Raw genomic sequence first — 23,589 nt, forward strand, 5'->3', positions numbered from 1 at the left:
ATTGTGTTTGTTTGGTTAGTTATGTTAACTCCTGTCTGCTTTCTTTGTGTTTTCATGGCATCTTTATGAATTAAGCCTTGTGTTTGATTTAGGGTTAGTGCAAGTGATGTTGACTGACATTAATTAACCAAATGTCAAGTTAATCTACTTTTTTAAAATATATAAATTTACTTTCCCCCCCAAGTGTAGTATGGTGATGCAGTGGTTATTAGCACTGGTGCCTTGCAGACTCAACTTCCAGAGTTTGAATGCTTTGACAAAGCAGTTAAAAAAAGGCCGGGGGTTTCTGCTGAATTTGTACTCGTTAAGCCCCCTAAACGTTGTTCACCATGTAGCAACTGTCAATGTTCATGTCAGGGTAAACGTGGAAGCCACTAAGCCTTGTGCGGTGGTAGCCTACAATAACGTAATTGGTGGTGTCGACACAGACATGTTTTTACCATCTCACACACAAGCAACGAAAAAAATTGACAAATCTTTCAATATTTGCCTGAACCCGTGCCTATGTGTGTTTTGACTATTTCAATAATTATCATGTGAAGCGTGTATGCTAAATATGCAGCAGTGGACACTAAACTTTCCTTTCTGACTGTGATTATGTTGACATTTTGTATTTACGTGTTTTCGTTAGACAGTTTTTTTTTTTTTTTGGTTGAAATGAATACTGTGCTTTTGGGTTGTTTTTTCAGGGGTAAACATTACCCTAAGGAGGCTACTTTGATAAAACACAGACATGAATTAATGAGCATATTGACTTTTGTAGCAAGACATACTAGTGAACTGTTTTCTGAACTTTCTCCTTGTGGATGTTTCTTTTAAGGTGGCAATCGCTCCATTTAATTTGATATATCAGTTAGTGCTGAGAGGTATGCCGGTTCATACCGAAAACCGTTTTTTATTTTTGTTATGATATGGATTTTTCTTATACCAAAATACCGGTTTAAATAGTCTAAACAGCGTTCGGAACGTGGCGCAGCGGGAAACTGTTTAAGGGGGGACCTTTTTCACTGCTACATCGCTAAACATGCATGCAACGGAGTACATGCGTTAGTGAAGGTATTGAGCAGTGAAAATGGGCAGAGAACATGCGGAAACTGAAGCTGTAGCACACGATAAAGTTGAACATGATGACACAGAAGAACATTTGCCGAAAAAAGGAGCCGCATCTGTTGTCTGAATTCCTTTACCTTTTGGTCACACTGATTGTCGACATGAAAGGCTGTCTGACTTATGTTAGGTAGATTGCCCAGAGGGGACTGGGCGGTCTCTTGGTCTGGAACCCCTACAGATTTAATTTTTTTCTCCAGCCTTTGGAGTTTTTTGTTTTTCTGTCCACCCTGGCCATCGGACCTTACTCTTATTCTATGTTAATTAATGTTGACTTATGTTTATTTTTTATTGTGTCTTCTATTTTTCTATTAATTTTGTAAAGCACTTTGAGCTACATTTTTTTGTATGAATATGTGCTATATAAATAAATGTTGATTGATTGATTATTGGCATTTATTGAAAGCGACTTACGAAAGAGGTATACAATTGAGTAACATTAGGCTAGGTTTGTTCAGCAACTGTAATAAGAGAGGACACAAACGTTGATTGCCACAAGCGAAAAGATGGAGGTGGCCATGCAGGCTGCGGCTTACAGAGCTCCCAAGTCCATGGTGTTTAGTGTTCATTTTTGTTCGTCTTTGTTTTCGCAATTTCATCTATCTGTATACTTGTATACTGTATGGTTGAGATGACAATAAAGTTCACTTTTGATTTTATTTACATTTACAGTCAATCAATATTACATTACATTACAATCAATAAAGCAAATAAACTTAAACAAGTTAACCAAGGATATAAAATATTTTTTGTTTTTAGTTGATTTTTGGTTTTGAATTGTTTATTGTTGTACATTTTTGTTTCTAGAAGCTTCATTTGCTTATTGTTATTTTAGCTGAAATTTCAGTCCAAAAAAAGAGTTGGACTAATCCTTTTTCCATCATTATACTAGTTCCTGGGAAAGTAAAGCAAATATGACTGAAGCAAAGTTATCTCCTACCCTACTACTTTATTTTGTTCTCTTCCAAAGGAATATTCAGTATAATACAATAAAATCATCTATGCTTTTAAAATTGTGCAGGTCATTCTTCTTATCTGGTTACCCTGTTCACATACAAGACTTTTGTTTCTGATGTATCCATACTGACTTCTTTCTAAATTCAATAATATAGAAAGTACACTATAATATATAGTAGCCATCATAAGGGGGTAATTCCACTGTCTCAATGTGAAGTTTCTTTTAAACACAGTTTTTAAATATAAGTTCATAAAACTATTTTTTGCCATCTGACAAAGAACAATAATTCTTTATGGAGTCAATATTGTACAAATCACTAACAAATGTAGTGAAGGTAATGTTTTATATCTGTTAAACTCGATTTTGCCCCTTTATTTATTACTAATTTCTGTTCAATGTCTCTTTTCAGAAATGTGTACCTATAGTTTATTGTACTACTTGTTTGTGTTCTCCCAGAGTTCAATAAACAAGCAAGGAAAATGACAGCAGTGGTAAACCACTTTTATGAATGTTCCTGTATCAGTGTTTCTTTTTAAATTACACAACGCCAGAATGTGGAGGGGGTCACCCATGACTGCAATTAATGTTACAGGATGACCATCTCTAGGTCACAATAGCATGACCATAATAGGCTCATAAAATGAAATTATTTCTACTATGGGCCTTTCTCTCATCTCATCTCATCTTATTCACATTGTCAATGTGAAGGTTGTGGTGTTAACAAGCTCAACAAATGAGACAGACGTCTTTATTCACAGCATGAGCTTTCATCTCCTGGGGAATTCTTAAGCTTTTTAAGGCCAGCTGAGATATAATATAACCCCACTAGAATGGCTCAGATCACTTATCAAGCACTGGTGCACAAAACAGTATAAAAGCTAAAGAGGATTTTTGTATTTAAGGTTTTATGTCAAATTCAATAAATATAAAAAAATATTCATCATGCAAGGAATGATCTACCAATGGATATCAACTCTTTATATATTAAAAAAGGTATTTAAAAAGTTATACACATTTTTAACCTACCTTGATGTGGAAATTATTTGACCAAGCATAATTTTCTGGAATTATGTATTCCAAAACTTGCTGTCCATCACATATCCAACAAAGCAAAAAGAGCACAACCTTTAGAGAAAGACAAGCAAACCCATTAGGCACAGCAACTGAATGAACAAGAGCAATGTACTATTTTATATATTTGTAAAGGTTGTTAGAGTTTGAGTCATTTTGAAATATTTAGCAAAGAATTCTAGTTTTCAGTCACATCAACACATCTTTATACATAGACTGAAAATGTGAAATCAGGCTTCTGTGAGTGAGTATGCGTGTGTGCATGAGTGTGCCCTTCAATGGACTTATTCCAAGGTTGGTTCATGCATTGCACACAATGGTGTTGGCATAGGTGCTAACGCTATAATGCTGAACAGATTTATATTGGTTTGGTGATGGATGAATTAATGAATGATGCACACTAATTACGCTGACTGAAATGGAGAGCCAGTATTTTTTGAAAGATGAGGACAAGAGAAAGAGACTTTAAAGGGGGTGGTTTAACCTTTATAGTTGACAGATTCTAGGTAAATGTGGCTTGACTTGTCAAGCTGGACAGGAGTGAAGTGTATTCTGGGCAAGCTGAAAGGTAAAGTGGGACCTAAGAATGTTATGTATAACCAGACTGTTTGCAGCTTAGTGAAGCTTTTTGATTCCTATGGTAACTGACCTTGAGCTTGTGTGATAGCTTCCCTATATTTTCAGAAACTGTGAAAGTGCAAGGCACTTTGCTAGTGAATAGTAAGTCAGGTGTGAAGTGTAGTGGCGGGGCGATTGGCTGCCTTTGATACAAACTTTTTTTCAATAAGACACCTAGTTCATTTTTTTGTTTAGTTCAGTTGGTACTTTGTTGCTAGAATGGAGTGTTTGATTCATTTGCTGCCTTTCTGACACTTTGAGAGGAGCCACAGACACGTAAATGGAGTCTGCTATCTGCTTAGCTGCTGGACACTTTGCAAGTAACTTTCTCTGCAGCAAGAATGTTTTCTTTTCACTTTTTGATTAAGGATATACTATATAAATTATCATCTAAAGCAGAGTTTCTTAAACTTTTTAAAATGAGGACCCAAATTATAAAATGGGTACCATACAGGGACCCAAGAAAAGGATTAATATCACAATGACATTGGAGTCATCAAGAAACAAATAGCAGTAGCCATATAATAATTTAAAAAGCTTCCATTCAGGCACATTGCTCACAAAAATTTTACTTAAATATAAAAGTAGGAAACAAATGTGTTGTTAAAACAATACTTCATCTATTTATTTTCAAAACCTTGTTCTCTGGAGTAGGGTCACAGGCCAGCTGGAGCCCATCCCAGCAACCATTGGGCACAAGGCAGGAACAATGTCTGGACAGAGTGCCAATCCATCAGAGGATAAACAAATTCACATACACAGGGGTCAGTTTAGCATTGTCAATGCACCTAATCTGCATGCCTTTAAACTGTGGGAGGAAAATCCCTGAAAATCATCACATTCTTGTGCATATCTGTTATTTTTATTTTCAACATTTGAATCTAGCACTGCTGTCTCTTCACCTCAAAAGTGTGTCTGCTTCATTTCCTCATTTTTATCCCCTTTCTTTTACATGCCTTTGCTGTAAGTCTTTGTCAGATTGTTTAAAAGGTTGTGATATAGGAGGTGGTGTTATACTTAATATATTTTTGTGCCACAGAAATTAAAAAGCTCCATAATGCATTTCACATACTGCCACAATAAAAAAGTACACTAAATTGTGGGTGGCATATCAATTAACATTCACACAATTTTACTACATAATTATTAGACATGTCTAGGTTGTAACCCATAGTTTAAGAAACACTGATTTAAAGGACTGGACCATCTGGGGAATGTCATCTGGGGCTGAAGGAAGATTGCATGAACTCACCTAGGCTGTATAATTCTTTGCATTGCTTATATTTTCTGCTATTGGTTAACAGGCAATTTTTAAGTAAAAGCTCAAGCTCAATATCTCTGTCCAATTATTGATTACTAGCATAGATAGATTTACACACTCCAGCAGCAGCATACTGATAAAAACAATATTAAACTAAAGAGTGTTAACAATGAAAGTATAACAGATAGACAATAATTTTGTATAATATTATCGTTTACCACCAAGGGGTGGAATTGAAGAGTCGCATAGTGTGGGGGAGGAACGATCTCCTCAGACTGTCAGTGGAGGAGGACAGTGACAGCAGTCTGTCGCTGAAGCTGCTCCTCTGTCTGGAGATGATCCTGTTCAGTGGATGCAGTGGATTCTCCATGATTGACAGGAGCCTGCTCAGCGCACGTCGCTCTGCCACAGATGTCAAGCTGTCCTGCTCCGTGCCTACAATAGAGCCTGCCTTCCTCACCAGTTTGTCCAGGCATGAGGCATCCCTCTTCTTTATGCTGCCTCCCCAGCACACCACCGTGTAAAAGAGGGCACTCGCCACAACTGCCTGATAGAACATCTGCAGCATCTTATTGCAGATGTTGAAAGATGCCAGCCTTCTAAGGAAGTATAGTCGGCTCTGTCCTTTCTTACACAGTGCATCAGTATTGGCAGTCCAGTCCAATTTATCATCCAGCTGCACTCCCAGGTATTTATAGGTCTGTACCCTCTGCACACAGTCACCTCTGATTATCACGGGGTCCATGAGGAAATGGTCCTCCTAAAATCCACCACCAGCTCCTTGGTTTTGCTGGTGTTTAGCTGTAGGTGGTTTGAGTCGTACCATGTAACAAATTCTTTAATTAGTTTCCTATACTCCTCCTTCTGCCCACTCCTGATGCAGCCCACGATAGCAGTGTCGTCTGCAAACTTTTGCACATGGCAGGACTCCGAGTTGTATTGGAAGTCTGATGTATATAGGCTGAACAGGATCGGAGAAAGTACAGTCCCCTGTGACGCTCCTGTGTTGCTGACCACTATGCCAGACCTGCAGTTCCCGAGACGCACATACTGAGGTCTGCTGGATTGGCTATTCCTTTATCTTGTTGTGGTCCCTTAAGAGCACAAAGGATGCTTTGTGAAGTCCTCTGTTGGTGGTACACAGAGTTGAAGTAAAGGAGTGAAAATAAAAGGCAGTTATAGTCAGTGAGCAGGCAATTGACAGAGATCCCTAAGGTTGAATAAGTGGGGTACAATAAGGACAGTGACACATGTAAGAGGTTACAGATAACAACCTCCTATCCCCCATAACAAAAGTACCTAATATGTTACCTGGCACCTTTTATGTTAGGTGCAGGTCACAGGTAACCTGATAACATGATAAAACAGAGATGTAATCAAAGCTACACACAGAGATCAAAACCAAAAGTCAAATTGCACCTTCAAAAGGGCAAAAAATTAAACTTGAAAACTGTGATCAAAAAACACTGCCAAAAACTTGTATGCCTAAGAGAAAGAAATGAATTCCACTAGCTGTTTAAGAAATTGTTTTCCAGCTCATATAGGAAATGGCTACCAGGGTTGACCTTTTAACATGTCAGTAACTAATGATGTCACAACCTCTAAGACCACAGCCCCAGCCATATCTTGGCAACAGGCTTACAAAATGAAAGCGTCCATAAGTAAACAAAATGGCATCAGAACTACACAATTTTTCAACATTATATTTTATGCAAAAAAACAACTAAATGTTTGGAAACTCCATAGTCCAAACCCTCATAAAGGACAACTAAAGAGCAAAAATTTCTAATAGAAGGTTATGAAAAATTAAGAACAAAACAGTGATGCACTGTAGGCAGAAAAAGCAATTATTTTGTAAAGCTTCATGTAATGGTGAGTTCTGAAATGTTTGCTATAAAATTATAATTGACTGAATGGTTGCTTAACATTGCTACAACAGCAAAAACTGCATTTTGTGCACACCGCAACTAAACATATCCAGCACAAATGCTCTTGTATCCATGTTTGACTGTCAGACGTACTGTGTGTTTCTTTACCTTGAAGTAGTTGAAATTTAGAAAATTTGCTAAACAAATTTGTGGCATTCAGGTTTTTTGCTGTTGACTCATCATAATGTTAAAACATAAACAGCTTCACAAACAAGAGTAGACCATTTCAGTCATTAAGTTCATTTGACTAACTGATCCCTAAGTTGCTGTAACACCTCATCCAAACTGATTTGAACATAAAAAGCCATCAGGTCTTGGCTTCAGCTGTATAACTTAGTATTTTTGTCCTTTTCCTACCTGGATGATTTAGTGCTTCCTAAATTTAATCCTTATTGCACTCTCCTTATTTCCCACTGGTGTCTTCTGGCATGTGATTCTATGTTTATATTGATACCTTTGAGAATTTTGCATATCTTCATTAGAAGCCCCAAAGTAGACTGGCCCTTTGTCTAGAGTCTGTGCTACATGCTGTTGGGAAACGCGCTGACTTCATGATCATGTATAGAAATGAATGGTGTGAGGAAATGAATGAATAATAGAATGAATCACCAGAATATCCTACATATAACACTTTATTGGAAAAAGCAAGCTCAGATAAATGATGGTGGGTAATGTAATAAAAATGGGATTGTCTATCACCTGTCCAGGCTGTTACCTGCCCTGTGGCCAGAGCTGTGAGGACAGACTCTAGTCTTCCACAGCCCTGAAATTGAACAAACAGGGCTTGATAGTTTCATATTATGTCATGTTATGTTATGTCATATTGGGTCTTCTGATTGTGTTGTAGTATGCTATTCTTCTAGGATGGATTGGTAACCTATCCGATTTCTGTTTGAGCCTGAAACTGCCATGATAGACGCCAGCCCCAACTGCCACCCTTAGATTAGATTAAGTGGGTTTGAGAATGTTATTTATTTCTTCTACATGATCATTTTACCTCATCAAAATGAATAAATGTGCATTAATAAATTAAAAGAAATCAGCTAAAACTTAGCCCATAATATTTAAGTGAAAAGATTAATAATTGAATCCAGTCTTTTTGACTAGTTCTTTTGTGTTTTTCACTTTGAGAAATTACTGCTTAAAAGAGAATTTCAGAACAATTGGTGAATTATGCAATTTATCACTAAATGTGTAATTAACAAAACAAAAAGAACTTTTGTGAGCAGGATTTTATATTAGTAGACAATGCCCTAGATGTAAGAATAACAAGAAATAAGGAAAAAGCTGCTTGATTCCTCCAAGTTACTTCATAACGGGTGTATCCCATTTGCTTACTCTCCAATTAGTCTATCAGTTCAGAAGTTGTCTGCTTTAACTATTTTTTCTTGTTCATGGTTGTGAGGAACTGATGAAACTAGACCCCCGCAGCAACTGGCACACAAATGGATTGCACCCACTCAAACTGGACCAGTTCTTTAGTTCAGCTGACCCAAAATCTCCAGCTGTTGGAAAAACTGCAGAACACCCTAAACACAATTATAGGGATAACTGGTTTACTCCCCACAGAAAGACATGGTTGAAGAAGACAAGGTAAAACTCAATTCAACTCCTTGCTTAAACACACCAGACACACTCACACACAGACACATCCTGCTAGTTCGACTGGCACACATGTCCTTGGGATGTGGGAGGACAGCAGAGCACTTGAATGAAGACAACACAAGAATGTTCCCACACAAAAGCTGACCAGGTTGTGATTCAAACCAAAGTCTGTAAAACTCTGAAGCTGGGGCATTACTGACAACGCCTTCCTTCTGATATGATAGGTGTAAAACATTTATATAAAAGGAGAATCCACATTCTTAGATAATTGTGATGTATGAAATATCTAAGCAAGGAGATTCATGTTAATATTAAATATAAAAGTCTAATATTAGTATATCTCACCACTTGAAACTCCAAGGGGGTGTTGGGCAATTCCCCAACTGTCCAATGTGATTTTAGTATTTTACTTTGCTCGAAATGACAAGGTGCACCCCCCACACTTGCTCTATTCGAAAATCAGACATAAACAGAAGAGTTTGGCACACACACATCTCCACTTCACTGATTATTAGACTGTATGTGTCAGCGTAGAGTCGGGATTCAAACAATTTGGGATATAACTGTGGGGCTTTATGGATTGCCATCTCAAATTTACTGATGACCTGTGTTTTTCTTTCTTTGTAAATGATTACAATAAATGGCAGAATATCAGCTGTAAATTTTAAGAACATCTTCTTGGCATCTCTCTACAACCACAATAAATGTCAATCAACCAAATATCTTTATTTGTTAACAAATAAACAACTTAAAATTTGGATTACATTGTGAGCAGACAAAAACAAGCATAAGAAAGAAAATAACAAAATCAATCTCAACTATCCCCATAGGCCTAACTATGTCAGGATTTGAACCTCTATTTGTCATTTGGAATGGCTAACCTGCCTGCCTACCTGTCCAATACTACCAAACCATTATATGTCTTATTTTTTTGTTTCTATCTCTGTCCTGGCCCCTTTCTCCCAAATGAATCTTCATCACAACTGTCTTCCTAGCGTATAACTCAGTTTAGAACTTCCTCTACTCCATAATCCATCCCTCCTGAACCAAGTACTGGAATCATTTTCAGTGTTACAGGTTAACCTAAATATGCTACATGAACACAAAATCCACCTGAAGGACCATAGTGGTCTTGTACCCCTGAGACATATGTAGCCCCTTGATGTCTAGGCTTTCTCTTACTCTTTTAAATGGTTAACAGGATAAACTCCTTTATCACAATTAAAAGACCAGCATTTCCCCCTTCACCGTGAGTTCTGTCCTTTTATCAACCTTCTTTGGCCTTACTTTTACTCCAAACTGAGCATTAAGGACCTCTGGCTCAGGTCAGATGCTCTGCATTCTAGCTTTTCTGAGGAGAATTTTTGAAATTCCTAACACACTCCATTGACTTTTTCTTTATCTGGTGCCCTGTGAAGATGTGCTTAGAGGGTACCCTTTGCATTGAGAGAGCATACTGTTCCCAGTGCTCACTACCTATCCACCCAAATTATGCCAGTTGGGTTTGGCTTTCTCCCAAAAAACTTGCTGGGCTGTCCACTGTACTGGCCAAAGTGCTGCCACCTTTGGTCCTGGTATCTCCAATCCATCTGGCTGACTCATCATTCAATGTAAAACCTATGCAAGCAGAACTCCTTCAGGTTGTTTATTTCTGTTGGATCTTGTATTGTGCTGCATTGCAATGGTAAAAAACTTAAAATAATAATGGGGTTCTTTTTTAACACAAGTTTAAATAAAGCATGAATAGGTACCAAGCATAGCTGACTTCTGCCATTACCCCTGCTTACAAACTCATGTGCCTCTGTCTGCATTTATTTTTCCTCAGGAGTGCTAATTAAATATTTTATTGTTATACGAAAGTGAATCACAATGTATCCAATTTGGCATTTTGACACTGATCAAAAGAAAAAGACTCTTTGATGTCAAAGTGAAAACACATCTTTGTAAAGTGGTCTAAATTAATTACAAATATGAGGTACAAAATAATTGATTGCCTAAATATTCACCCACACTAATATCAGGTCAGGTCAGGTCAGCACCCACCACCCAACGAAACAGCTCAGGATCCTGGTTGGCAACCTCCCAGGTAGACACGCGGTCCAGTCCCACCCTCCAGAAATGACCATCTATCTGTTGCAACCAGGTGTTATGTGGGTGTCCCCTTGGGCTGGTCCAGCTACTCTGGTCCTCAACAATGAGGACTCTGTGAGTTGGATCACCCTTGGGGAATCACACCACATGGCCATAGTCCTGTAAACTGATACTTCCTCACAATGCAGATAATGTGCCTCATTTTGGACTCCATGAGCAACTGCTTATTCGACATAAAGTCAAATCAGCTGTACCCAAGGATTCTACACAGAAACGAAGGAGTCCGGTCTTTGTCTCAGGTCACTGGACAGCATCCATGTCTCACAATCATATAGCAAAACAAGAAGCACCTAGGGCCTCATGCATAACGCCGTGCGTAGAACTCACACAATAACATGATGTAAGCACAAAAGCCGAAATGTGCTTACGCACAGAAAAATTCAGATACAGGAATCTGTGCGTTCGCCAACTTCCGCGTTCTTCTGCTACATAAATCCCGGTCAGCGTGAAAAGTAAAGCTCGTGGACGCGTGTGCTGTCCCGCCCCAACTCCTCTCAGAATTACGCCTCTTTGAATATGCAAATCAATATAAATAGCCCTTAAGCTCAGCGTTCTGTGAAAAGACAATGACAAAAGCAAGAGGGAAAATGGAAGAATTTCAGCGAATACCAAGTGGAGGCAAGGAAAAAATGTACTATTTGTTGGTTTAAACAGTGGTATAAACAACAAAAGGAAGTTGATCGACTGACAAAGCGGGTCGGAGAAACTCGAAAGCTCAAGTTCACAAAGTCGCACAGTGCCCTAAATAAAAAAGAAGTTGTCAGATATCAAAGTCGCCATGAAAAGGCGAGTTGTAGCCCACTATCTGAGTTTCATATGAAAGCTTATTAGGGCACAGAGAAAAAAAAAAGGCACACAGTGGGGAAAATGCACAAAATGTCAACTTCAATCTCAAAATGTCAACTTTAATCACGTAGTTTATTTTGTCATTAAAGTAGAATATTATAAACTTCATCTTAAAATTGTTTAATTTACTAGTTTCTCAAATCCCATCGTAAATAAAGTAGCATGTTAAATGCTTTGCTTTGTATTTGATCTTCAATGTGCTCTATGTGTGTGAATCACTACGTGCTTCCGTTCTTTCTCTTTCTCCGACAGGACACAGAATCCATTACATTAGTGATATTACAGCTCTCTGAATAATTAAAATACTGAGATGTATACGTGATATCATTTTCATGATGATTGGAATGAAAGCATGTTATTAAAGATGGAAACACGGTGGCGCAGTGATTGTTCATGTCTCACACAAGATGCTGCTGCATCATGCGCGACCTTCGATGAAATAATTTATTGTAGCAGAACTGTCTCTTTTAAATGTACTAACCTCCAATTCCTGTCCTTACTTTTCTTTCTCCAAATACCCAATCGCAACACAATCAGCTCTGTAATAGACGTTAAGCCATCTGTAAGCTTACAACAACGCTTCTTCAAAACTTTTAAGGAACATTGAAATATCTTCATAGTACTTGTTTAATTATTCTATCTGTCCATCCTTCCAGTGTTGCGCCAGCTTCAGCAAATATACAACGCAAGGCAGGAACAATATGTGAACTTGCTAGCGCTACGGCACTGTGTCCTCACATGTTTAATTATTAACAATACAGATTATTTAAATTAAGTTAAAGTTTTATCTGTATAATATAATCAACATATTTTGCTGAATTTCATCTTAAAAATTATATCATCATCATATGTAAATATGCGCTTTATAAAGTGGCGCAGGTTGTGCAATATTATAACTGTGGAGCAAGTTTACAGTGGGGTAATTGTACTTATAAGTACAAACAGTTCTACAAAGAGCACTTGATTGAGTGTGTTTATAGTTCTTGGGATGAAACTGTTTCTGAACCGCGAAGTCCGTACAGGAAAGGCTTTGAAATGTTTTGCCGTGGCTGAGGCAGCGTGTGCTTGATACTGTATACCGATAATTCTCTTTCCGATCAGCTGCTGCTGTGATTCCCCACTCAGATACAGTGATATAAATACTCAGAGTGGTGCAGTGAGAGTAATATTGGAAAAGATGATCCGGTGTGGCAACTCCTAACGGGAGCAGCTGAAAGAAGAAGAAGGTGCAGTGAGAATAACAACGCTAAAGCAGCTATGGTATTTGGAATACTATGGCTATTCCCTGGACCATTATATTGTTACAGGTTAATTACAATCGGATGCATTACACTAATAAACAATATGCAGTTAGTTTCACTGTATTTATAATGCTGCGTCAGGAATGTGCATCAAAGACAGAAAGGGTAACTACACAGGAGCACTGCTTTGACGCTGGGTGCCGCCAGTCTGCAAAACTGAGTGGAGAACTTGCGTACGACAGGGTATGACGTACTGTGGAAATGTGCGTGGTTTTACGCCAAGTTTAGGTTTTATACATCGCGATTTGAACGTGGAAATATTCTTACGCAACATTTCTGCGAGTACGCACCGTTTATACATGAGGCTTGGACCTTCGTCCTTTTGCATAGATATCGGAAGCACCACACACCCCTTTCCAGTGACCTTATGACCCCCAATGCTTTCCCAATCCGTCTACTGACTTCACAAGAAAAGTCACCAGAGACACAAATGTCACTGCTGAGGTAAGTAAACCTCTCGACAAGGTAAACACTCTCACTGCAGACAGACACACTGCTAATGGCTGTGCCCAAGAGTTCGTTAAAGGCCTGGATCTTGGTTTTTATGCAGCACACTCGCAAGCCCTCACACTCAGACTCCTTGCTCAGTCTCTCAAGAGCACCGATCAGAGCCTCCATTGACTCCACAAAAATCAGAGCATTGTCGGCAAAGTCAAGATCAGTAAATCTGAGAGAGTAGGAGCAAAAACTAACCCCTGATGAATCAACTGGGAAAAACACAGAGATTCTGGCTCCACTCTGCACAGCACTCATGGAACCAGTGTACAGGATGGCCAAGATATCCAGCAACTTTGGGTGGATCCCATGAAGTCTCAGGATGTCCCACAGAGCAGCTAGACCAACTGAGTCAAACGCTTTACAAAAATCGACAAAGGCTGCAAAAAAACTGCCAATATTTGTGTTTGCACTTGGTAAGAACACTCAGTGCTAGAATGCAGTCATTATAGACTTTTTAAGCATAAAACCAGACTGCTATGGTCGCTGGTAGGTAAGCAAGTGATCATGGAACCTAATGAGAATGACCCTAGCGAGGACCTTACCCAGTACATAGAGTAGTGTTATCCCCCTGCAGTTGCCACAATTCAGGAGATAACTATTCCCTTTACAGATAGGGATACAAGTCCTATTTTCCAGTCAGCTGAGATGATGGCTATTTCCCAAATGGAAGGAAAGATTGCTTGCAATGCCAGGAAGACAGCCTTACCACCAGCCTGGAGAGGTTCACCCTGGATACTACAGATCCCTGCAGCCTTCCCTACCTTCAGTTGGTTGACCACCTGTGCAATCTCAGTGAAATAGTGTGGTTCACAGCTAATTGGAGGATCAGCCTCAAGAACCGTGGACCCAGTGATGTCCAATATCCTAGCCGGAGGATCAGCTTTAAACAGCTGCTCAAATTAGCCATTCTGACGGATGACAATTACAGTGTCATCCGTCAGAACCGTTCCATCACCTTCCCGGACTGTGACTCTCCAAGGATCAGATGAGATGTGCGTAATGGTTCGGTTGCCTCGTAAACATGACATGTGTCACTAGACCATATATGGTGTGTTACTTGCTCACAGATTCCTCTAACAAACGCTTCCTTATCTGACCTCGGAGCCCTCACAGCCATCCTTCTCAATTGCCGGTACAAACCGGAGTTGCCATCAAGCCGTGCACTGTGACTCCTCTTGATGATATCCAGGGTGCCCTATGAGATGAAACACCTCCTTCTGGCAACACTGGCAATACCAACGCAACCCTCAGCAACCTTCAGGGTCTTGTCACGGAAGGTCTCCCACATCACATTAGAATTATCAGTCACACCTAGGCAGTCTCATTAGAAACAGACTGACCTTGGAGTCTGGCCTGGTCCAGCCTCATTCTCCTAGTAAAGGTAGCTTACTGGACCTAATCTGGATCTTCAGAGTAGCAACAAGAAGTCTGTGGTCAGAATTCACAAAACTGGGCACTTCTGTAGACCCTGTAATGTCTGCTCACGAGGATGTGATCAATCTTCTTCGCCACAGGTATTGGAGTACCAAATGCAACAATGTTGCTCAGCGTGCCGGAACCAAGACCAGCGATCAGCAGCCCCTCAAAGAACATGGAGTCACTTTCACCACAGTTGCCAGACCCATGTGGACCGACACAATTCTCATAGCCAGCCCTGTCAGTGCCAGTAGCTGCACTGAAGTCACCCAAACCCGAGCAGTGTCACCTTGCAGGCACCCATCAAGCACTGAATGAAGCTACGAATAGAATGTCTTTCTCACCAAGAGATTACTCACCGCCGTCAGAGCATACACTAATACAATAGGCAAGGCACCCAGAGAGTGCCTTAATCTGAGTCTCATAATACTATTGTTGACAGGAGTGACATCAGACACCATCGGAAGGAGCCGATAGCTACTCCCTGTGTATGACAGTCTTCAAAGTGACCAGACCAATAAATGGTGTACCAACCTACAGAGATCTGGCCAGTCTCCACACTAATATGACACACCTAAATTATCACTCATGCAGCCATTTGGTTTTAGAAGTCACATAATTAGTTCAATGGAGATCAAATGTCTGTAGTCAAGGGGTTTCAATTGATTGAAGTACAAACGTAACTTATCTGGAAGGTCCAGCTTGTGGTGAATTGGTATTGTGACCTAACCTACACAATAAGGTCTAAAAAAACACTGCAAGCAACTCAGTGAAAGGAAAATATCTAAAACACTTAATATTGCTTGAAATCCAGTTAAATCAATCATTAAGAAATGGGAAGAGTATGGCACAGCCTTAAATCTGCCTAGAGGCCATCCACAAAAACTGAGTGATCATGCAAGAAGAAATCTAGTGAAAGGAAGGCGCTAAGAGAACTTTGACAACTCAAAAGGAGTTACAAGCTGCAGTAATTAAAGAGAGGAGGTACAAGCAATAACTGCTGCCGAAGTGCCTTCACCACTCACAGCTATATAGAAGAGTGGCAAAGAGAAAGCAATTGATCAAAAAAGTGTACAACTTTTTAACAGGAGTTTTCCTGAAAGCACAATGGAAACTGTGAAGCCAGCTGGAAGAAGGATCTGTGGTTTGATGAGACCAAAATTGAGCTTTTTGACTCTAATGACTAAATGCCATGTGTGAACACTGGAAACTGTCAAAAATTCTCAATCCTCACCATTAAGCAAGGTAATGGTAGCATAATGATGTGGGGATGCTTCTCTGCAGCAGACCTAGGAAGGCTTGTGAGGTTAAAACGAATTCAGCAAAACACAGGGAAATCCGGAGGAAAGCCTAATGCTTTGGAAAGAGATTTGTTTACCAGTAAGACCACAACCCCAGGCATAAAGCCAAAGCTACACAGGAATGACTTGACTAAGTAACCTGAATAATTGACAAAGCCAGAATATATTGGCATCCCTATGTTTCAATACCTTAACTGCTGTGTGGGGAACACACCATGCTTAAAAATTACAGGTAATGTGAACAGATGAGTTTCTCCTTCCATCCATCCATTTTCAAGCCCACTTAACTCAGTTCAGCGTCATAGGGATTGATGAGGTGATATGGTTAGGGTTAAATCATTTCAGCCATTTTAATTAAGATCTTTACCCTTGACAGTATTTTTGTTTCAGGAGGGTGCTTTAAATAAGAATAAATTAAAATCAGTAAATTAAGTGTTAGATTGTGAATCTGAGTTGGGTCATAAATGCATTTCTAATTGTGGTCAATGCTTGACCATTTTTTCAAAGAAAAAATGTTTTCTTTGGTTAATATAATGAATCATGTTAACTCAATGGTGTTTCAGTGGGAGCTGAATTTTAAATAAGGAATAATAGACATACTTACTTGTATGACACAGCTAACCATTGGCTTTTTAATCTGCATTGTTCCACAGGATCTGCAACAGAAAGACCGTTCAGTAGGTACAATGTAAACACAATTATAAGATTGCTTTTAGAACAAAATTCATCAGAACCACATCCTTTAAAATCTTTAACTCGCATATTACTATGGTTTTCATCCCTGATCACAAAGTGGTGAAGAATGGGAGACTTCGAGTAGACTAAATTTTGTGTGGGTGTGAGTGAGTATGTTTAGCGCTGGATTGGCATGTCATCCGGTGTCGGTTTCTGCCTTGCACCCAATGCTATTAACCCTGAAATGGATTAACTGGGTTGGATAATAGATAGGGCGTGATTACACACTAAGCTCACAATACTCTATTTCAGTTAAACTAGATTTGCACCAGTACTGCTGACAGACAAGAACTAAGGTTCTTTGTTAAGAAATTCTAACCCTCTCTACCGACAGGCATGGCAATCACTTTGATGTTGCTGCGTCACAGTGGAATGTCCCATTGATGTGGCTGCATGGTTTAGAGTAATTGGACTTTCCTATAGTGTTCAAAAGAGTCCAAAGGGGCAGTCAGGTTTAATTAACCCAAATAAGTGAATTAACACCACACCTTGTGAATTATTCATCTTTGTTTTTGTAATGCAGAAATTGCAAGTGTCTGCTTTCTTTGTTCACTAATAAAATGTTTCTAAACATGTTTTGATTCCAGTCTATCACACTTGTGAACTGATTTTATGGGTGGACAATGGAAGGAATATTGCCAGCCTGTGTTCCACATCTGTTATGGTGAATAAAACAACTCAGGAATAAAAACAAGCAGAAGAGAATTTAATGGTATTAAGGATTACGTAATTTCAACTGATTTCTTATATTCTTTTGCTGCTGTTTCACTTTGCTATGTATTTGTAATATCTAGCATGGTGATATGAAGTAAATGGTATAATTGATAATTGAATGATATAATATCATTTAAGGAATGAATTGGTCTTAAAGAAAAAACATCCATCCATCCATCCATTATCCAACCCACTATATCCTAACCACAGGGTCACTGGGGTCTGCTGGAGCCAATTCCAGCCAACACAGGGCGCAAGGCAGGAGACAAACCATGGGCAGGGCACCAGCCCACCACAGGGCACGCACACACACACCCACACACCAAACACACACTAGGGACAATTTAGAATCTCCAATGCACCTAAGCTGCATGCCTTTGGACTGTGGGAGGAAACCAGAGTACACGGGAAGAACATGCAAACTCCATGCAGGGAGGACCTGGGAAGCGAACCAGGGCCTCCTAACTGCGAGGCACCAGCGCTACCCACTGCGCCACCCTAAAGAAAAAACAGTTTTTTGAAAATAAGCTATTGCAACTCCCCCACAATGTAAACACTGGTAAGAATTTCTGTTAGGTGCTCTGGCCGTCTGTGATGAGGAAGGTGACTAGAGTGGATGTGACACTGTGTGGGTATCTCAGAAGCACTGTTTTAGTTCATATGAGCTCCAAATATCAAAGACAGGGACACATTACAATATGAGTCTCTCTCAAAGTTTGTTTGAGAAGGCATGTATGACTTAATTACCAAAGTATCCTTTCTTTCCTGTTTATCTAAAGTTAGAGAGGATGCAGGAATAAAGCATCTGAACTGTGTTCTGCCTGAGCTTTTTTAATAGTGAATGCTGCATCCTCACACTGACCCTGGAGGTATGTCAGTGGCTACAAAGCTACAGTAAAGAAAGGCTTGAATTCTGGTCTTTCTCTGCCATTTTAAATCCTGAGAAGAGGCCATGTCTCTCTTTGTCTGTCAGTTGTTCTATTCATGAAGGCCATTCCATCCAAATGCCATACCAGACCACATTAGACCAGAAACCAAAGAACATATAGAGAGCCACCTGGTATTCAGCACATTGGCTCAAGATGATCTGCTTATTATCAGTATTATTTTACCAACACTTGTTGTACTCTTCTATTTTGGGTATATCATCTACAATGCACAAACATGTGTGTAACTTTCCTGCTTGTTCTGGTGCTCTGTTACTGTTACTAATTACCTGGTGCTACAGAAGTTAATGTAAGGGGGAAGTCAACCTTGACAGTGTGGTAAGAGTATAGCATTAGGGGCATTCTATTAAGGTCTACAAAATAAAGAATCTAAAACAGAGTTACCTTAGGACCATACCATGACAAAGCAGATTCTATGTTCATTCTCAGCTTTGAAAACCAGTGACATCATTCCCACCCAGCCTTAAAATCCTCCCCTTCCCATAACATCTTTAAAAAGCAGAGGAAGTAGGAAGTTGGGGTCACTTGCTTGAGCAGCACAACAAAAGTGCACTGATGCTCTCACCAAGTACAAATCCCATTTTTGACAATTTTGTTCCTGTTTTTAATCATCTTGTCTTGTGGCAACCAAACAGGGATTTTCTTTTAAGACACCATATGTTCGTGCAGATGTTATTTCCCTTCTTATATGGTCCTATAAGAGTGATACATTAAGGACTTGTATTACTCTTACTGAACATATCTCTATCTATAAATCCCTGTGTGACCCTGAACTGAATGAAGAAGGCTGAGAAATGAATGATGAATATTACTAAAAGCTCTAATGTCCAAGTGTGCTCTGACCCATAGTGTTTTCTAGCTGAAGTCTGCATGGTCTTGCCCTGAGTTCACATAATCTCCTTTCCTCCTAACGGTCAATTGCTGTTTAACTAGGGAGAAAAATTTGTGGTATGGTGGCACAATGGGTAATCCTACTGCCTTACAACTTTTGGAATCCATATCCAGTCACTTATCTTTGTGGTGTTTGCCGTGTTCTCCTTATATCTGGCTGGAGTATCCTAGTTTGCTCCTATATTCCAGATGTTGTTAATTGAACTAACACCTCTAAATCAACCTGACATGTGTATTGATAACCATACCCCGCAAACTAGTATCCTATGAAGCATTAATTCTTGTCTTGAACCCAGTCTTGCCAATAGGCTTCAGCTGTCTACAACAGAATGACCAACTTAAAAATACAGTATATACAGTGTGGACACCAGTGGGTGTACAGCTCCCCAAACCCCAGACACAAAAGACACAGCAGTTCAGCATACAAGACATGCTTCTTCACGTGGGGAACATTTTTATCTCGTTCTCCAGGGTATCACAGTTCTCAAGCACAATACAATACAGCACCCTTTCCTACCTTTCTTCCATCCTTCCTTCTCTCTTTCTCGTTCTGCCTCCACTCTGACTCTTGGAATGGAGTGAGGCAGCTCCTTTATTCTGCTCCTGGGAGTGCTCCAGTTGGCTCATCAGTGTTACCTGGAATCACTCCCAGGTGTGGTGGAAGTCCATTATAGGGTTCTGTAGGTCCCCCTGGAGGCCCCCATGAAACCCAACAGGACTGTACCAAACTCCAAGTCCCAGCATGCCCTGCGGGAATCCGTGGTGCCACAGCCACCCAGGAGGGCTGCTCTTTAGTGTCCCAGGGGAGGTACTGCTTCATCAATGCTCCCATCCTTGGTCTTTCCATTTCGTTGGCCACCCAGCCAAGTAATGGCTGTGGCTGCCATGGATAGAGTAGCATGGAAAATAAAGAATTAAAATTTTTCACTGGCATGTGTCTCCAAAAGTAAATTTAACAATGGCCGTGGAGTTTGCATGTTCTCCCCGTGTCTGCGTGGGTTTCCCCTGGGTGCTCCAGTTTTCTCCCACAGTCTAAAGACATGCAGGTTAGGTGCATTGGCGATCCAAAATTGTCCCTGGTGTGCATGTGTGTGTGTGTGTGTGCAGGTTTTATAATGGATGGATGGATGGATGTTTCTTTCATGCAGGTGTAGCCGTTCAGGGTCTTCCTCCACATCGGAGACTACATGGCAGCCGCTTATTAAAATGTAGGAAATGCTGTAACAGTAGAATGGGGCAGGTGTGCCTGGCTCGCTGACTCAGGCTATCAGACACTTTGACCTGTTTTGTTCAGAGCTAATGTGCTCGCCGTGCTCACGGGATTTCACGTGAATTAGTTAAATCCCTGTCTTTGAAATGTTCTTTTTGCTTCACTGGCCACCACCTAAGGAGGTCTGCCCTTTCACCGGCAGTGAAAGTTAATTCATCTGTATCAGGAAAAAGCTGGATTTAACTAGATACGCCTGAACGAAATTTACTGAACAATGCAATGCAATTAAGTAATGTTCTCTTTTTACCAAAAGGGTACTGCGTTATTGAATGCTCATCACTTCTAGTAAAACTTTTGGTGAAAACTAAATATTACACAGGTAAAAAATAAATAAATGCAAGTCTTTAACATTGTAAATGATTATTACTTTTTGTGTCAAGTGGTGCATTCTCACCCTTTGAATGATCAATGCTTTAGAAAAGGACATCTTAATAAAATAGATGAAGCTGTTGCATAAAGGAAGACCTAAATGTATGAAGGAACAAATCACTACCTGGGGTCAAACTTTTATTTTTTATAGCGTGTTGCTGCTTTTTATTGTCAATCAATGGATATAACAACAGGGATGAAGAATCTGGACATGCATGTTACCCGTCACTTCCCTAGCAAGGACCTCATGAATTTCAACGTTTACCTTAACTTACAGTTTATCAGCCTGACTCAGTTCTTTGACAAAAGTTGGTATATATTTATTTCCTGTGACACCGCACATTCAGTATAACATGGTGACACATTTCTATTATCTTTTATAACAGCTTGCAGTATCAGCATGCATTAACAGTAGCCAGAGAGTGAATTTCTAGTCTTACAGAGAAGAGAGAAGTATCAAGATGGGGAAAGCAGGACTCCATGATGACTGGCTTAGGAGACATCAACCTACAGCTCACTATATTCATGTGGGCAGATTTATGTTAGGGCAGGGCTGGAGTGGACCCCATATGTTTTTGGTTCCCCTTCCCTTCCCTTCCCATCACATGATTGCTCCATAATGACTCATGCTACCAGGTCACTGAGCCAGATATGTATTGTCAGGGAAAACAGCATAAAACAGAAGAGGCCAAGGGCAGTATAGTGGCCTCCAAATTACCTTTTTTTATGTGAGTGTTGTTAGTGGATATGGAAAGTGCCTAGAAAAACTAAACACCAGGGGGGATTGAGATGTTTAAATACTTGCACCTTTCCAGGATCCTCATCTCCTCTACTCTAGTGTAGCCAGAGTGGGGAAAATTTGAACCTACTATGTAAAGAAAAAAAGCAGGCAGTCCAGAAGCAGTATAAATAATGAAGCCATTAAGTGGGTTAGTATTAAATCAACACCAAGTTTAAACATGGCAATGTTTGCAGGAGTCAAAAAAACTTGGAAACAGCAAAGCACCAATTTGCCAATGAAAGGATTAGCAAGTTAGACTTGATGACGGAGAGAGTAGAGAAATGTGGTGTGGCTGCTCGGAAGGAGCTCATCAGCTTTCATGGTGCTCACTGAAATACGACTCACAGGGGGACTCTGTGTATGGTGTCTATTTTGTAAACAATTTTATGAAGTCTTCTTTTATGAGAAATAAAACTCTTGCTTTCATTTTCTTGTTTTGTTTAATTTATTAGGCTAAACCTAAGGCAAACAATCATAGCACAAAAATGTTTGTTTTCAATTATGTGCCAAATGCCAGCTCCAGATTAATTTGGCTTTAGCTCATTTACCCATTCTTCCATTTTTGGACCTGAATTATCCCCTACACTGAAAATGAAATCCTTCTGCCTATCCCAGCTACATTAGGGCCAAAGCAGGAATCAAGTATAGAGCATGCGCGGGACACACACTTACTTACACTGGGCCAATTTAGAATCAACCAAATAGTCCTATGCCATAATAACTGGCTTCTCTCAGAAAACTTATTTGGGTGCAGGGAGAACATGCAAAATTTACACAGATAGCTTGAAATCAAGGTGCCTTAAGCAAAGTTCCAGCCACAGTGCAAGCTGCTTTTTTTTCTTTCTATTTTGCTTGTAGTACTGTACATATACTGCAAAGGAAATGCAATGTATTTGCCAGTTTAGTGTGGAGTCTGATATATGTGTCAGCACAGAGACATCATCCTGGAGCACTTCTGGATGTAACCTGTGTATCCATTCACTCTGTGATCAGGTCAAATTCAAGGACATTTGGAGTCTGTGCCAGCAGAAGCAAGTGCAGGACTGGAACAAATGTCCTAGATGAGGTCACATTTTTATAACCTGAAGTTGCTCGAACCTGTGAAATGCCAGAGAGCCATAGCCTGGTGCATGTATACCATATGCAACTATACAGTTACTTCTTCAGATGCAAAAACATTATACCTCTTGGGTAACTGCCTGTAAAAATGTAGTCAAAAATAGTGTGCACCTTGAATCCAGAATATTTCACACTAAGGCCAGTTGCCTCAAGGACTACTGGAAGCTGTCGACCATATGCTTCCATTTAGTTTATTATCTGATGCTTTTATCAATAGGTACAAGTATTTAGCACACATGACTGTTCGCACCTCTCCATAGAGATTCAACATAATTTTGACTCTACTCCCTTCCTCACGTTTAAGGTAATTTTACTTGGGAAATCTCCACTATTTGGGAATGTCGATGTATTGTAAATGTTGTATTACAATCTTTAAATTAATTTTATTGTTATGCACTATGATAGACAGCAAGGTGGTAAGGTATGGTGCCTCAAACATTCAACATCCTAAGTCTGAATGTTAATCTAGGTGGAGTTTGCACTGCACATTTGCCCTGTGTTTGCCCCATGAGATCCCCAAGCATGTGGGTTTCAGGTTAAGTGCTGATTCCATATTGGCCCTTTGCAAGCCTGGATATTTGTAAAAGTGGGACCTGTGATGGCCTACTGATCTGATTTCTTTCTTGTCTTACGCCTTATACTGTCAAGGTAGATTCCAGCCACCTACAACCATGAAGTAGACTAAGAATGTTATGTGATAAT

General features: G+C 39.8%; 1 protein-coding gene across 1 annotated transcript in view; it reads right to left on the reverse strand.

Annotated features, from left to right (window-relative positions):
- Positions 1 to 23,589, reverse strand: part of cdh16 (cadherin 16, KSP-cadherin) — a 168,172-nt gene that overhangs the window by 142,531 nt on the left and 2,052 nt on the right. Inside the window, exons 2-3 of the mRNA XM_039763246.1 lie at positions 16,666 to 16,717; positions 3,092 to 3,190 (exon numbers count right to left, since the gene is read on the reverse strand). Coding sequence (XP_039619180.1) covers positions 3,092 to 3,190; positions 16,666 to 16,704 — 138 coding nt within the window. The 5' untranslated portion in view covers positions 16,705 to 16,717. The remainder of the gene's footprint in view (positions 1 to 3,091; positions 3,191 to 16,665; positions 16,718 to 23,589) is intronic.

Source organism: Polypterus senegalus, chromosome 9 (genome assembly GCF_016835505.1).
Source record: "Polypterus senegalus isolate Bchr_013 chromosome 9, ASM1683550v1, whole genome shotgun sequence".
Classification (NCBI taxonomy): Eukaryota; Metazoa; Chordata; class Cladistia; order Polypteriformes; family Polypteridae; genus Polypterus; species Polypterus senegalus.